Source organism: Pan troglodytes, chromosome 2 (assembly GCF_028858775.2).
Source record: "Pan troglodytes isolate AG18354 chromosome 2, NHGRI_mPanTro3-v2.0_pri, whole genome shotgun sequence".
NCBI lineage: Eukaryota > Metazoa > Chordata > Mammalia > Primates > Hominidae > Pan > Pan troglodytes.
The window spans coordinates 14,018,139-14,035,935 of record NC_086015.1 but is presented as its reverse complement, the minus strand read 5'-3'; the positions used below and the strand labels follow the sequence as shown (position 1 = coordinate 14,035,935).

Sequence of the window (17,797 nt, the reverse complement as noted above, 5' to 3'; positions counted from 1 at the left end):
TAATAATAATAAATTTTAAAATAATCAATAAAATTAATAGATTAATAAAATTAATAAAAATTAAAAAAGAAAAAAGAAATAGACACCCATCACAGGCCAGGTGCAGTGGCTCACGCCTGTAATCCCAGCACTTTGGGAGGCCAAGGCAGGCAGATCACCTGAGGTCAGGAGTTTGAGACCAGCTTGACCAACATGGAGAAACCCTGTCTCTACTAAAAATACAAAATTAGCTGGGTGTGGTAGCCCATGCCTGTAATCTCAGCTACCCGGGAGGCTGAGGCAGGAGAATCCCTTGAACCCGGGAGGCGGAGATTGCAGTGAGCAGAAATCGCACCATTGCACACCAGCCTGGGCAATAAGAGCAAAACTCCATCTCAAAAAAAAAAAAAAGAAAAGAAAGGAATAAAAAAGAAACAGACATCCATCACAGACACATATGCTTATTCTAGTCACATTTTCCTCTTCTGATTTTTTTTTTTTTTTTTTGAGACGGAGTCTCACTCTGTCACCCAGGCTGGAGTGCAGTGGCGCGATCTCGGCTCACTGCAAGCTCCGCCTCCCGGGTTCACACCATTCTCCTGCCTCAGCCTCCCGAGGAGCTGGGACTACAGGCTCCTGCCACCACGCCCAGATAATTTTTTTGTATTTTTAGTAGAGACGGGGTTTCATCGTGTTAGCCAGGATGGTCTCGATCTCCTGACCTCGTGATCCTCCCGCCTCGGCCTCCCAAAGTGCTGGGATTACAGGCGTGAGCCACCGCGCCCGGCCAAAAGTCTTTTAAGATAGGGAAGAGCAGTGCCCAGTGGGGTGTCCCAGGGATAAAAATAGGGCAGTAGGTGAAGGCGGGGGGTGTGAGCCAGGCAGGCAGGGACCAGACACCATGTGATGGGTGCAGGGGTGGGACCCACGGAAGGTCTGAAAAAGGCCTGGGCCTTAGAAGATGGGGAAGCAGGAGGACCCACTTAGAGGCCTTCACAACCTTCTAGGGCACAGGCCAGAATGCGGTATAGGTTTCAGAAGGGGGCTGGGTCCCTCACGCTCTTCTTGAACCGAAAGGGCTCCAGGTTCTTGGGCCCTTTCCACGCAGACATGGTTCTGGGGCCCCGGCTACACAGACACCCTTCTGATGGTTGTCGTCTGCAGCCAGACAGGGGGCGTGGGCCGACCTGCCCCTTCCTTTGCCAAGTGGACAGATGAAGGGAGCCTCTGAGGGCAGGATTGCTGGACTGGGAATTGGACTTGGAGTGTAATCCAAATATTGAAGTGGCAGAGTAACTTTAAAATACTTACCACTCTCTGGACAGTGATGCCAAGGGAGCCAGCCTTGGGGATGATTTTGATGGCCATTTGGGTCCCAATCAGCATGTGATCCTGGACCTCACTGAATGTGCCACGGCCAATGGTGTCCAGGATTTTACAGTTATGGAGCTCCTGGTCAGGTGTGGTGTAGGCTGATCCCTGCTGCATGGTGCCACCTGTCTACACTGACTATAAAACTACTCTAAGTGTAGTGACTATGGTAACAATATTGACCCAACCAACTTGATTTTTGTCTTCAGCCGTGCAACTATGTTGGGGTCATCTTATTCCTCCTTTTCGGCGGTGGACACAGGCAAAAACATTTTAATACAATGGAAGTGCATCTCCTGGCAGCCCTGCGGCAGTCACAGCCTCCTTATTGGCAAGGCTGAAGTCAAAGCCTTGGGCTGCCCAGCCTGAATGACACTGGCTTCCTGGGATGGTTGTTGCTGTGTCAGGGACATTTCTGGGTCTCTGCCACTGCTACTGGTGCTCTTGGTGGAGAAGGCCACAGGGTGTTGCTGGGGAGGTGGTGAGCCAGAGGTTTCTGGGTCTGCACCACTGCTGCTGTTGCTCTGGGTATAGGGGTAGGCCACAGGGTCATACTGGGCGGCTTGTTGAGCCTGGGACGTTTCTGGGTCTCCACCACTGCTGCTGGTGCTCTGGGTGGAGAAGAAGGCCACAGGCTGATACTGGAAGGCTTGTTGAGCCAGGGACATTTCTGGGTCTCCACCACTGCTGCTGGTGCTCTGGGTGGAGGGGTAGGCCACAGGGTCATGCTGGGGGGCTTGTTGAGCCTGGGACATTTCTGGATCACCACCACTACTGCTGGTGTTCTGCGTGGAGGGGGAGACCACAGGGTCATGCTGGGGCGCTTGTTGAGCCAGGGAGGTTTCTGGGTCTGAACCACTGCTGCTGGTGCTCTGGGTGGAGGGGGAAGCCACAGGGTCATGCTGGGGGGCCTGTTGAGCCAGGGACATTTGTGGGCCTCACTACTGCTGCTGGTGCTCTGGGTAGAGGTGGAAGCCAAAGGGTCGTGCTGGGGGACTTGATTAAAGCTCTCTGGCTTCCTCTGTAGGCCAGCAAGTGCACTGGCCAGTTAGGGGCTATTCTGCTGAATGCTATGAGCCCACTTCAGCAGGAGAAGGGCAGTGGTGGAAACTTTACCATGGATAGAAGAAAAAAGTTGGGAACCCCAGGAAGAAGGGTCTGTGGTCTGATAGTGGACAGCTTCTTTCATTTTGTTTGTTCCAAAATAAGGTTGGTGGCCACGGGATAATTGATTTTTTGTTGATTGCCACGGAGATGTTCTCAGCCTGCAATCCCATGGCCACCAAGAGCTGGGTTGTTTTGGGGTTTGGACGTTCCAGGATGTTTTTCTGTTTTTTTTTTTTTTTTTTTTTTTTTTTTTTTTTTTTTTTTGAGGCAGAATCTCACTCTGTCACCCAGGCTGGAGTGCAATGGCTTGGCTCACTGCAAGCTCCGCCTCCTGGGTTCATGCCATTCTCCTGCCTCAGCCTCCCAAGTAGCTGGGACTATAGGCGCCCGCCACCACACCTGGCTTTTTTGTATTTTTAGTAGAGACGGGGTTTCACTGTGTTAGCCAGGATGGTCTCGATCTCCTGACCTTGTGATCCGCCTGCCTCAGCCTCCCAAAGTGCTGGGATTACAGGTGTGAGCCACCGCACGCAGCCCAGGATGTTTTTCATTCGTGGTCAGAGGCAACTTCTGGCCACTGTTCACCCACGGGTCCCTCATAACTTTGAGTGTGGTCTGCTTCCCGGGGTCTACTGTTAATAGTTTTTTACTGAGACTTTTAAGACCTTGGGAAAAGTAGACTGGGGAAAAATAGCTTCCATTTTTAATTTCTGCCATGAGGACCCTAACGCTGCGTGAGTAGAATGGCAGACCCGGCCACCGTGTGATGAAACGTTATGCCGAGGCTCCAAACATCCATGGTGGGGCATTGGTAGCCTTGGCCCAGGAAGAGTTCCAGGGCTTCTTTTTGGCGAGTCTGACATCACAGCCTCAGGCTGCCCAGCTTGAATGACACTGGCCTCCTGGGATGGTTGCAGCTGTGTCAGAGCAATTTCTGGGTCTCTGCCACTGCTACTGGTGCTCTGGGTGAGGAAGAAGGCCACAGGTAGGCCGGGCACAGTGGCTCATGCCTGTAATCCCAGCACGCTGGGAGGCCGAGGCGGGTGGATCACCTGAGGTCGGGAGTTCAAGACCAGCCTGACCAACATGAAGAAACCTCATCTCCACTGAAAATATAAAATTAGCCGGGCGTGGTGGCACGTGCTTGTAATCGCAGCTACTTAGGAGGCTGAGGCAGGAGAATCGCTTGAACCCGGGAGGCGGAGGTTGTAGTGAAAAAAAGATCGCGCCATTGCACACAGCCTGAGCAACAAGAGCAAAATTCCATCTCAAAAAAACCAAAAACAAACAAGAAGGCCACAGGCTGATACTGGAAGGCTTGTTGAGCCAGGGACGTTTCTGGGACTCCACCACTGCTACAGGTGCTCTGGGTGGAGGGGAAGGCCATGGGGTCATGCTGGGGGCCTTGTTGAGCCAGGGAGGTTTCTGGGTCTGCACCACTGTTGCTGGTGCTCTGCGTGGAGGGGGAAGACACAGGGTCATGCTGGAAGGCTTGTTGAGCCAGGGACATTTCTGGGTTTATCCAGTTGTGCAGGTCTCCTCCTCTTGCATACTCTGTTACTAAATAAATAATAGGGTGATGCTCAGGGGCTTGTTGAGCCAGGGATGTTTCTGGGTCTTCACCACTGCTGCTGTTGCTCTGGGTGGAGGGGGAGGCCACAGGGTCTTTATGTATCTAAGCATAAAGGCAAGGCTTGGCGCGGTGGCTCATGCCTTTCATCCTAACACTTTGGGAGGCTGAGGCGGGTGGATTGCTTGATCCCAGGAGTTCAAGACCAGCCTGGGTAACATGGCAAAACCTCATCTCTATAGAAAATACAAAAATTAGCCAGCTGCAGTGCATGCCTGTGGTCCCACCTACTCGGAAGGCTGAGGTGGGAGGATCACCTGAGCCTGGAAGGTCAAGGCTGCAGTGAGCCAAGATTGTGTCACTGTACTCTAGCCTGGGTTAGAGAGCCAGACACTATCTCAAAATAAAATAAAATAAAATAAAAAAAGAAACTGCTGAAAAAAATTAAAGACATAAATAAATGGAAAGAGCTATTGTCTTCATGGATTGGAAGACACTCAATATTCTTAATGTGACAATACCATTCAAAGTGATTCAATGCAATCCTTATCAAAGTCCCACAACATAGTTTGCAGAAATAGAAAGATCCATACCAAAATTCACATGGAATTTCAAGGGACCCCAAATTGCCAAAACCTTGAAAAAGAGCAAAGTTGGAGGGCTCACACTTCCTGATTTCAATATATATATATTTTTTCAAGATGGAGTCTTACTCTGTCACCCAGGCTGGAGTGCAGTGGCGTGATCTCGGCTCACTGCAAGCTCCACCTCCTGGGTTCATGCAATTCTCCTGCCTCAGCCTCCTGAGTAGCCGGGACTACAGGCACCCGCCACCACGCCTGGCTAACTTTTTTTGTATTTTCAGTAGAGATGGGGTTTCATCGTGTTAGCCAGGACGGTCTCAGTCTCCTGAACTCGTGATCTGCCCGCCTCAGTCTCTCATAGTGCTGGGATTACAGGCGTTAGCCACAGCACCCAGCCCTGATTTCAATACTAATACAAAGCTACAGTAGTTAAAACAGTGTGGTACTGGCAGAAGGACAGACATATAGACCAATGAAACTGAATACAGAGTTCAAAGATAAGCCTTCATATATGTGACAAATTGTTTTTTTTTTTTTTGAGACGGAGTCTTGCTCTGTCATCCAGGCTGGAGTGCAGTGGGACAATCTCGGCTCACTGCAAGCTCCACCTCCCAGGTTCACGCCATTCTCCTGCCTCAGCCTCCTGAGTAGCTGGGACTACAGGCGCCCACCACCACACCCGGCTAATTTTTTTTTTTTTTTTTTGTATTTTTAGTAGAGACGGGGTTTCACTGTGTTAGCCAGGATGGTCTCGATCTCCTGACCTCATGATCCGCCCACCTCGGCCCCCCAAAGTGCTGGGAATACAGGCGTGAGCCACCGTGCCCGGCCGATAAATTGATTTTTGACAAGGGTGCCAAAATAATTTCAGTGGTGAAAGGACCATCTTTTCAACAAATGGAACTGGAAAAACTGGATATCCATATGCAAAAGAATGAAGCTAAATCCTTAAAATACACTATACACAAAAATTAACTCAAAGTGGATCAAAGACCTAAATTTAAGAAAATAAAAGAAAACCTTCATGACCTTGGATTCGGCAATGGTATCTTAAGCATAACAACCAAAAGGACAAGCAACAACAACAAAAAAAGTAAAGAGTGGGTTGTCCGGCTTTGGAGTGGCAACCTTCGTGGCCCCAGGGACTAAAAAGAGAATTAAATACAGGTGATGTTGAGAAAAGCAAGATTTTTGTTCAGAAGTGTGCCCAGTGCCACACCGTGGAAAAGGGAGGCAAGCACAAGACTAGGCCTAATCTCCAAGGTCTCTTCAGGCGGAAGACAGGTCAGGCTGTTGGATTCTCTTACACAGACACCAATAAGAACAAAGGCATCACCTGGGGAGAGGATACACTGATGGAGTATTTGGAGAATCCCAAGGGTATGGAAGAAAAATGATCTTTGCCGGCATTAAGAAGAAGGCAGAAAGGGCAGGCTTGATAGCTTATCTTAAAAAAGCTACTAATGAGTAATAATTGGCCACTGCCTTATTTATTACAAAACAAATGTCTCATGACTGTTTTATGTGTACCATACTTTAATAGATCTCATACACCAGAAATCAGATCATAAATGACAGAATATTTTGTTGGGCAGTTGTGATTTAAAACTAAGACTGGCTTGTGGTTAAATGTTCAGTTTTTGAATTTTAATAGTAATTCCAATTCAGAACATGGTATCACTGTTTACCCCTTCTAAAAATATGATTAGACTTTGTTAGTAATGTTCAACTTCTCACAAAGATGGTGAGTGCCATCTTAAAACTTAATAGAGGCCGGGCGCAGTAGCTCATGCCTGTAATCCCAGCACTTTGGGAGGCCGAGGCGGGTGGTTCACTTGAGTTCAGGAGTTCGAGACCAGCCTGGCCAACATGGTGAAACCCCCGTCTCTACTAAAAATACAAAAATTAGCCAGGCGTGGTGGTGGGCACCTGTAATCCCAGCTACTTGGGAGGCTGAGACAGAACTGCTTGAACTCGGAAGGCAGAGGTGCATTGCAGTGAACCAAGATCGCGCCACTGCACTCCAGCCAGAATGACTAAGCAAGACTCCATCTCAAAAAAAACCCCAAAAAATAACAACAACAACAAAAACTTAATGGAGATTGGTTTTATATTTAGATTTATTTAACTGGTTATGTGAATATATTTAAATACTGGGGAAATTTCCTCACTGTCTTAGAACCAAGCAAGATTCAACTGTGTTTGGTGTTCATTTGCCTCTTAAAGGCTAGGATTGAAGGAAAATAAGGTAGCGATGTCTAGTTTAAGATTATTTAACACTTCTCACATTTTATACATGATCTATAAGGTCACATGCTTTTAAAATAGTAACAAGTTAAACTTCACTCTTGAATTCTTTACACTGTAACTCAAACTAAGTTATGATTCAGGATTGTCTTTAAAGAACCATTCGAAAACATAAAACTGCTGCGTATTTGTGATTGGGAATGGTGCTTTTGCCAACTTAAAATGATTAGAATACACACTTTAAAACTATGTGTGATCATACGACTTAATTAAGAAAATCACAGATCAAAAAAATAATAAAATAACATAAAAAATAAGGCCACATGTGGTGGCTCCTGCCTGTAATCACAGCACTTTGGGAGGTTGAGGTAGGCAGATCACGAGGTCAAGAGATCAAGACCATCCTGGCCAACATGTGAAAACCCGTCTCTACTAAAAATACAAAAATTAGCTGGGCGTTGTGGCACAGGCCCATAGTCCCAGCTACACGGGAGGCTGAGGCAGGAGAATTGTCTGAACCCGCAAGGTAGAGATTGCAGAGAGTCGAGATCGTACCACTGCACTCCAGCCTGGTGACAGAGCTAGACTCCATCTCCAAAAAAAAAAAAAAGATAAATTTGACTTTATCGAAACTAAATACTTTTGTACATCAAAGGACACTATCAAGGGAGTGAAAACCCATAGAATGGGAGAACATGTTTGCAAATCATATGTCTGATAAGGGATTAATATCCAGAATATATAAATAACTCCTATACCTCAACAATGACAAAAACCCAATTTAAAAATGGGCAAAGGGCTGAGCACAGTGGCTCGTGCCTGTAACACCAGCACTTTCAGAGGCAGAGGTGGTTAGAACTCCTAAGCTCAAAAGTTCGAGACCAGTCTGGGTAGCATGACGAAACCTTATGTCTACCAAAATTGCAAAAAATTAGCGGGGCACCGTGGTGCGCACCTGTGGTCCCAGCTACTCAGGAGGCCGACATGAGAGGATCGCTTGAGCCTCGGAAGTGGAGGTTGCAGTGAGCCAGGATCATACCACTGCACTCCAACTTGTGTGACAGAGTGAGACCTCATCTCTGAAAAACAAAACAAACAAAAACGGGTAAAGGACTTGAATAGACATGTCTACAAAAATATAGAAATGGCCAAGAAGTATGTGAAAAGATGCTTAACATCATTAGTCATTACGGAAATGCAAATCAACACAATGAGGTATCACTCCGTACTCATCAGGATAATTATAATTAAAAAATAGGGCCAGGAGAGGTGGCAGGTACCTGTAGACCCAGGTACTCAAGAGGCTGAGGAGGGAAGACTGCTTGAGCCCAGGAGTTTCAGGCTGCAGTGAACTATGATCACGCCACTACACTGCAGCCTGGGTGACAGAGCAAGATCCTATACATAAAAAAAAAAAAAAATTATTAATTCATTAAAAGCAAAATTATTATTATTTGAGACGGAGTCTCGCTCTGTTGCCCAGGCTGGAGTGCAGTGGCGCAATCTCGGCTCACTGCAAGCTCTGCCTCCCGGGTTCATACCACTCTCCTGCCTCAGCCTCCCAAGTAGCTGGTACTACAGGCGCCCACCACCACGCCTAGCTAATTTTTTGTATTTTTAGTAGAGACGGGGTTTCACCATGTTAGCCAGGATGGTCTCAATCTCCTGACCTCGTGATCTGCCTGCCTCGGCCTCCCAAAGTCCTGGGATTACAGGTGTGAGCCACTGCGCCCGGCCATAAAACATTTTTTAAGAAAGGAAAATAAATGTTAGCAAGAATATGGAGAAATTGGAGACCACGTGCATTGGTGGTAGGAATGTAAAATTATGCAGCTGCTATGGAAAGCGGTGGTGGTTCCTCAAAATGGTAAACATATGTTCATCACATGATCCAGCAATTCCACTCTTATATACCCTAAAGAACCGAAAACAGGGACTCAAACAAATATTTGTAAACCAATACTCATAGCAACATTATTCAAATGGCCAAAAGGTGGAAACAACTCAAGTGTCCATCAATGGATGAATGGATTAAAAAAATGTGGTATAAACAAAGAATGTGGGCCGGGCGCAGTGGCTCACGCCTGTACTCCCAGCACTTTGGGAGGCCGAGGAGGGTGGATTACCTGAGGTCAGCCGTTTGAGACCAGCCTGGCCAACATGATGAAACCCCAACTCGACTAAAAATACAAAAATTAGCTGGGTGTGGTGGTGCACGCCTATAATCACAGCTACTCAGGAGGCTGAGGCAAGAGAATTGCTTGAACCCAGGAGGCAGAGGTTGCGGTAAGCTGATATCGTGCCACTGCGCTCCAGCATGGGGGCCAGAGTGAGACTCCGTCTCAACAAAACAAAACAAAACAAAACAAAACAACAAAAACAAAGAATGGAATTACTAAAGCTGTAGTAGGGAATAAAGTTCTGATGCATGCTACAACATACATGAACCTTGAAAATATTATGCTGGCCGGGCGCGGCGGCACACGCCTGTAATCCCAGGACTTTGGGAGGGCGAGGCGGGTAGATCACGAGGTCAGGAGATCGAGACCATCCTGGCTAACACGGTGAAACCCCGTCTCTACTAAAAATACAAAAAATTAGCCGGGCGCGGTGGTGGGCGCCTGTAGTCCCAGCTACTCGGGAGGCTGAGGCAGGAGAATGGCGTGAACCCGGGAGGCGGAGCTTGCAGTGAGCCGAGATCGCGCCACTGCACTCCAGCCTGGGCGACAGAGCGAGACTCCGTCTCAAAAAAAAAAAAAAAAAAAAAAAAAAATGTGTTGACTGGGGATCCAAGAAAGGGCAGGGGGGAAGATAAAAAATATACTAGTTGTTCAAAGTCACAGTCCAGTATGAATTACTGCCATAAGGTAGCACTAAAGATACAAACGAGTTACAAGTTATGATTCCAATCTAATCTCTTCTTTTTGTTTTATTTTTATTTATGTGTCTATTTTTGAGATAGAGTCTCACTCTGTTGCCCAGGCTGGAGAGCAGTGGCACAATCATGGCTCACTGTAGCCTCAACTCCCTGGGTTCAATGGATCCTCCCACCTCCGCCTCCTGAGTAGCTAGGATTACAGGTGTGTGCTACCACACCTGGCTAATTTTTGTATGTTTTTGTAGAGATGGGGTTTCACCATGGTGCCCAGGCTGGTCTCAAACTCCAGGGCACATGTGATTCGCCTGCCTTGGCCTCCCAAAGTGCTGGGATTACAGCCTGGCTTTTTCAGTGAATGGCGTCCACAAACAAAAGCAAGCCCACGTGAAGTTCACATTAGATGGAGCTATTTCTTAGAAAACAAGGCAATTCTGTGTCCCCACTGCACTCAGAACCTGAACAGTTTCATGGTTAGCTGACCACAGACCCATCTCTACCCTAATAGACAAAGCTTTTTGAGGGCAGAGGATCTAATATATCAGTGCTTGGCACAGAATAGGCACTTAATGTTTGTGGTAAGAATAAAAAAATGCTCGAACTATGGCTATGTACTCCATTTCCACTATTTTACACAGCAAATCTATCATTTGCTTTTTTTTTTCCAGCAAATTTCAAGTAAAGAGGTTTAAAAACACAAAATACTAAAAATACAAAAATCAGCCGGTTGTGGTGACACGTGCCTGTAGTCCCAGGTACTTGGAAGGGTGAGGCAGGAGAATCGCTAGAACCCGGGAGGCAGAGGTTGCACTGAACTGAGACAGCGCCAACTGCACTCCAGTCTAGGTGACAGAGCTAGACTCCGTCTCAAAAAACAGAATCTTTCCCAACATATTGCTTCTTACCTGGATGTGGCTGCTGGCTTCATTCTGTTTGCCACTGGATGGCCATTCTAAGGGGATTCACCACCGAGGCCTCTCCAATCTCTACTTCGTTAAAATCACAATCAACCCAGTCCCATCATCTATTATCTAGTCATGTTGGCTTCAGGAGATTTAGGAATATGCCAATGTAACTTTACCATCTCATCTTGACCTATTTCCCATATTTTATCAGTGAGCACTACCTAAGCCCTCCTGATTTTGCTCCTTGGCATAGTTTTCCTCTTTCTTTTTCCCATATGGGTTAAATTTTACCCTTTAAGTTGAGGTTGTACAAGATCAGTTGAAATTCCTCAAAATGATGGCACTCAAGGAGCTAAAAGCTTTAAAGGTTTTCTCCATATAGTACAGGCTAGACTTGCATGTTTCCAAGCAAACATGGATCATGACAGTGTCTCTAAGACATTAAGAGGGTCCAGAAATGTCTTAGATGCCATTCTCCCTTTATACCATCACTCCATAAGTCATAACAGAATTCTCAATTACAACAGCTACCTCATGTCAGCTGCAACTACTGCTCTATTTTAAATGTTTACAATTTTTTTTACAAATCTTCATTTTAAAAGTTCCATTCAGATGCGTTTTAACATTGCTAATAATAGGAAGAATATATGTACAAATACAAAATAAGACACTGTGCTTTACTTGCTTTCATAAACATTTTCCACAAATACAGTCCTCTCTCTCTGGATATATGCTATTAAAATGTGTCTCGGCCAGGCACGGTGGCTCATGCCTGTAATTGCAGCACTTTGAGAGGGCGAGGCAGGTGAATCACCTGAACTCAGGAGTTCGAGACCAGGATGGCCAACATGGTGAAACCCTGTCTCTACCAAAAGTACAAAAAATTAGCTGGGCATAGTGGCACGTGCCTGTAATCCCAGCCACTCAGGAGGCTGAGACAGGAAAACTGCTTGAATCCGGGAGGCGAAGGTTGCAGTGAGCCGAGATTGCGCCACTGTACTCCAGCCTGGGCAACAAGAACGAAACTCTGTCTTGAAAAAAAAAAAAAGTGTCTCATGTTTTGAAATGGACTAGATCTGTATCTTAATTTCAGACAAGAGAATTTTAGAGTTCAGAACACGGAGTTAGATCCACCAGTCAAGTCTCTTCATTTCATCAAGGCTGGGAGTAAAATTGAGCTTTCCTGAGACCCAGTTCAGAGCTACTTTCCCTTCAGTAAGTTCCAACCAACAAAAAATAAGCATTAGATGATTCTTCCTTCCTCTGTTCCCTCCTTGCCAAAATAAGTATTTCAACATACCTGCTGGCAGTATGTGTCAAAAAACGTAAACACATTATTTGTATAGGAGACTGCCAAATGAAATTATACTCTAGTCTAGAGAGTGAAGCAAACTCTGAGCCAGCGACAGAATGGATGAACACATATCCTTAAGAACCTTGAGTGGGGAAGAGTAGAGAGAGAAAAGAAGCTGTAGGAAACAGTACACAACCTAAGAGTTGCTTATCCTTTTGGAATGTCAGATCAGACTTCTCTTCCCCAACTCTCATTTTAACTTAAGAAATCTTAATCTTTGTTTTACACAGAATAATCCTTCACCATTCTGAGTTTTCTCTCAGGATCAATGGGAGTCCACATTTGGATATTAATTGACTGTTAAGCTCAAAGAAGTTAAGTTATAAGCCTAATAGTACATTCCTATCTGCTCGATTTGGGATTGGAGGCCAGATCTTCTAAATCCCAGTTTCCTCACGCAATCACACGACCCCCCAGGGATGTTCCACCTTGGTTATAATTTGAAGTTGGTCTATAAGGTTCAATGCTAACTAAACTGACTTTTTTAAAAGAAGTGATCATGCTCTATCAATAATGCAATATATATAGACATTAATGGACCCAGAGTAAATAACCAGTTAATAAACATAGCTTCCTTATTGATACCATAATTTTTAAAAATCTTACATTTAGTAGTAAGCTGGGTATAATGCTTTACTGGGGAAAATGCAATGAAAAATTACATATGGTTTCCGTGTCTAGAAAATTACAGCCCAAAACACATATAACTGGCAGAAATAAACACAGAAAAGAACTGCTAGATGAAATAAGACAAACATTAAATCTATTCCTAAATATAAAATGTAAGATCCAATGAGGTATTCTCATTAGCTCCTAACCCAAACCCCAAACTACTGGCCCATCCAGTTTTCTAAGTTCTATACTGTTAATATACTGAACGTTCAGCCAGCAAAACATTATTCCCAGTTTATAAATTCCAGTTTGAATAATTTACATTTCCAGAGGAATTATCACCTAAAATCCAGTTTTGAATGGCCAAAGAGTGATAGTTCAAATAGGTTCATATTTACGTTTCTACTAGTTCCTACAGGCTGGTCCTATTCCCCTCAAGGTTTTTATAAGCTACTTAGAATAGGATACGAAAGGCTCGTTTGTCATAGTTGCAAACTGCATTGAGATAGACAATTAAAATGTTAATGCAAAAATAAAATTCAAAAATTTCAATGGGTTTGAACAATGGACTGAAATAAGATGAAATTTTACATGAGAGCTGTAAAGCTTTCTGTTTTAGATTAAAAATCAATAATCTCTGACACTTACTAAGTAATGAACAGAGAATGTACTCTGGAGCAGCTGTTCTTGAATGCAGTCTGATCAAATCTTATTTCTTAGCATCTTTTCAATGTACTTCTTTGTCTGAGTATTGGTGCTATAGATGATGAAAAGCATCACCAGGTCAATAAATATGCAATAATAGAAAAACAGTTAACCAATCAGTACATTTGCTACAATGAAACAGCAGCTTTTCCTTATTAAAACACAGAATGGATGATGCTCATTTGTTCCACACACTCCCCTGGTAGTATCTACACTTTTCACAAAACCCAGAAATATTTTTTAAAGAAATAAAGTGCCACAACTATTAACCACTGGTATCTCTTAGGAATACATTCCAATATACATTAAAGTGATACTACTACAGAAGTAACTTTGAACATCTTCACATTTATTAAAAGATTCAATCACTTGCCAACTCCAGTATGTATTTTCACTATTACTAGAAAAATTACTTTGTGAAAAGTTGGAAAGACTATAAATGCCCATCAATCTGGAAAGGGTTCAGTAAATTATGATGGAGTAATTTTAATTTTTGAAATATTATAGTCATCAAAAAGGATAAGCCAGGCTGGGCGTGGGGGCTCACACCTCTAATCCCAGTACTTTGGGAGGCCGAGGTACACATATCACCTGAGGTTAGGAGTTCGAGACCAGCCTGGCCAACACGGTGAAACCCCATTTCTACCAAAAAATACAAAAAAAAATTGGCCAGTCGTGGTGGCAACTGCCTGCAATCCCAGCTACTCAGGAGGCTGAGGCAGGTCAACGACTCGAACCCGGGAGGTGTAGGTTGCAATGAGCCAAGATCGTGCCACTGCACTCCAGCCTGGGTGACACAGCGAGACTCTGTCTAAAAAAGACTTTTTAATTACAAAATTAAAAAAAAAAAAAGAAAAAGGTAGATCAGGGGTCCCCAACTCCTGGATCACGGAGTCTGTGGTCTGCTAGGAACCAAGCTGCACAGCAGGAGGTGAGGGGTGGTCAAGTGGTCATTACCACTGAGATCCGCCTCCTGTCAGATTAGCGGCTGCATTAGATTCTCACGGGAGCGCGAACCCTATTGTGAACTGCACATGCGCAGGATCTAGGCTGCACGTTCCTTATGAGAATCTAAGTAGTGCCTGATGATCTAAGGTTGAACAGTTTCATCCTGAAATCATGCCCCGAGACGGTCTGTGGAAAAACTGTCTTCCATGAAACCAGTCCCTGGTGCCAAAAAGGTTAGGGACTGCTGAGCCATACTCTATTTTTTGACAGAGAAAAGACATTCCTGACATGAAGTGGAAAAATCAGCAGCCTGCAAAAGGATAATCAGGCTGGGCATGAAGGCTCATGCCTATAATCCCACTGCTTTGGGAGGCTGAGGAGGGAGGATCATCGAGCCCAGGAGGTGGAGGCAACAGTGAGCTACGATTGTGCCACTGCACTCCAGCCTGGCGACAGAGTGAGACCCTGTCTCTTTAAACAACACCACCACCACCCATAATCATAGTTAAGATTCTGCTTTTGTAAAACAATATATAAACATACATATGTGTAGGCATAAGAGTATACCTGTACTTGCACACAATTACAGCTTGTATATGAAGAGAAAAAATTTGGAAGGATGATTACCCCTGAGGAATGGGAAAGAGAGCAGAGAAAAACTGTATTTTTTACATCTGTAGATTCCTTGTGGATTTTTCTCCACAATTAGCTTGTTTACCTAAGTTTAAAAAAGAAAAATATGAGGGCTGGGTGCAGTGGCTCATGCCTATAATCCCAGCACTTTGGGAGGTCCAAGCAGGAGGATCACTTGAAGCTAAAAATTTGAGACCAGCCTGGGAAACACAGCAAGACCTCATCTCTATAAAAAATAAAAGAATGGCCGGGCGCGGTGGCTCACGCCTGTAATCCCAGCACTTTGGGAGGCCAAGGCGGGCAGATCACGAGGTCAGGAGATCGAGACCATCCTGGCTAACATGGTGAAACCCCGTCTCTACTAAAAATACAAAAATTAGCCAGGCGAGGTGGTGGGCGCCTATAGTCCCAGCCACTCAGGAGGCCGAGGCAGGAGAATGGCGTGAACCCGGGAGGCGGAGCTTGCAGTGAGCCGAGATCGTTCCACTGCACTACAGCCTGGGCGACAGCGAGACTCCGTCTCAAAAAAAAAATAAATAAATAAATAAAAGAATTGGCCAGGCGTGGTGGCTCACACCTGTAATCCTAGCACTTTGGGAGGCTGAGCCGGGTGGGTGGATCACCTGAGTCAGGAGTTTGAGACCAGCCTGGCCAATATGGTGAAATCCCATCTCTGCTAAAAATACAAAAATTAGCCAGGCATGGTGGCAGGCACCTATAATCCCAGCTACTAGGGAGGCTGAGGCAGGAGATTTGCTTCAACCTAGGGGGCAGAGGTTGCAGTGAACCGAGATTGTGGCACTTCACTATAGCCTAGGCAAAAGAGCGAAACTCTCTCAAAATAACTAACTAACTAACTAACAGAATTAGCCAGGCCTGGTGGTGCTTGCCTGTAGTCCCAGCTACTCCAAAGACTGAGGTGGGGGGATCGCTTGAACCTGGGTGTTTGAGACTGCAATGAACTATGATGCTGTCACCGCACTCCACCTTCGGTGACAGAGCAAGACTTAGTCTCTTAAAAAAAAAAAAAAAAGAGAAAGGCCCGGCACGGTGGCTCACACCTGTAATCCAAGGACTTTGGGAGGCTGAGGTGGATCATAAGGTCAGGAGATCAAGACCATCCTGGCTAACAACGTGAAACCCCATCTCTACTAAAAATACAAAAAATTAGCCGGGCGTGGTGGCGGGCGCCTGTAGTCCCAGCTACTCGGGAGGCTGAGGTAGGAGAATGGCGTGAACCCAGGAGGCGGAGCTTGCAGTGAGCTGAGATTGCGCCACTGCCTGCACTCCAGCCTGGGTGACAGAGCAAGACTCTGTCTCAAAAAAAAAGAGAAAACACTGGGAGTGTATTCAGGGCAATCTGAGTCTATGCTTCCAGGAAAAAAAAAAAAAAGTTAAAAAGGCAAGCAGGACAAAAAAGAAAAAACAAATTTTACTACTTCTCTTAACTGAATGCTCCACTTCTTAGGACACCAAAATTTAGAGTCATTAGACCAGAATACAGTCATTAAAGATAACAATGAAGACAAAGCAGAAGCACATGGAGAAGAAAATGTTGGAAAAAAGAATACAAATTATATTTATATTTATAAAATGATTACAAATATGTAAAAATAGGTATGCAGGCAGTCAAGGTGTTAAATTTGTGTTTATCTAAAACCAAAAACAGTGTGTTTGGAGTACTTTGATGTTTCTCACCACAAAAAGTTATTCATTTTTTTCATTGCTTTATTCATCATCATGAAAGCTTTTAAGATAGTCATCCCAAAATTGGATAACAAAACTAACAAAAATCCCACAAAACAGATTCCAACCATAGAAAAATCTTTAAAGGCAACCAATCAGCACCTAAGGAACTCAATCATCTGGCTTTTTGTCTTTTGAGATGGAGTCTTGCACTGTCGCCCAGGCTGGAGTGCAGTGGCGTGTGCCACCAGGCCAGGCTAATTTTTTTTTTGTATTTTTAGTAGAGACGGGGTTTCGCTACATTGGCCAGGCTAGTCTCAAACTCCTGACCTCAGATGATCCGCCTGCCTCAGCCTCCCAAAGTGCTGGGATTATAGGCGTGAGCCACCGCGCCCGGCCAATCATCTGGCTTTTTGATGGAAGGTATTTCTAGAATTAATAGAGACATAAGATCCAGTACCACTGCTTTGACAGTGGACAGACTGATTTACTCCAGTCAGGTCTACATTAGCAAAGTAAAGTAAAACATGGAATGCCATTATCTTGACAGTGGTGCTGGGTGGAAGGAAGGGCAATTAGGCAGATATAGGGACCTGAGACTTAGGTGGTTATTTTCTTCATCTCATCAGTGGGGACCTGGCTTCTTTGACTGCACCTTGATGTGCTTGTTTACACTGTCAGTATTTCCCCTTGTGGATACTGTAGGCTTATTTTATAGCCAGAGTGAGTAGGGGCAGGCTATCTGGCCAGTCGCCACCTCAGATTATCTTCCCCAGACAGCTAATGTTTATTAGAGCAACTAGGGAAGAGAGAGAAGAGTGACTGGAGGGAGGAGAAAGAAAGAAAGTGGGAAGGCAAGCTAGCCAATGTCATTACTTTTAAGTCTGCAATACTGAAAATGCATAGTACATGAACATTACCTTGTGTTCAGACACTGAGGCAGTGTTTTCAATTGCCTGAAAAAACAGGAGAGAGTCACAAAAATATTACGACACATCAGCAAAACACGTTTCACCTTATTCAGCATGCCCTGTTATCTCATCTAAGAGCCAATGTGTCCATCTGGCAACCATCAGCTATCATTTCCATTTGAATGAGTTTTGAGATTTTTATTTCAATCTACCTCAGTTATACATCTGTCACTAATTGCCACTCATTTCCTCCTTGATAATCAAAGTTCCAAAGATCTCACCTTAATCCAGGCTTCTGAAATGGTTTTCT

General features: G+C 44.9%; 1 protein-coding gene and 1 pseudogene across 1 annotated transcript; one reads left to right on the top strand and one right to left on the bottom strand.

Annotated features, from left to right (window-relative positions):
• Nucleotides 1–785: 785 nt before the first annotated feature.
• LOC107970560 (uncharacterized) lies at nucleotides 786–2,417 on the bottom strand. The gene has a single exon (XM_063805426.1). The coding sequence runs from the start codon at nucleotides 2,277–2,279 to the stop codon at nucleotides 1,665–1,667; it is 615 nt and encodes a 204-aa protein (XP_063661496.1). The 5' UTR covers nucleotides 2,280–2,417; the 3' UTR covers nucleotides 786–1,664.
• Nucleotides 2,418–3,364: 947 nt separating this feature from the next.
• Nucleotides 3,365–6,175, top strand: LOC107970431 (cytochrome c-like; annotated as a pseudogene).
• Nucleotides 6,176–17,797: the final 11,622 nt, after the last annotated feature.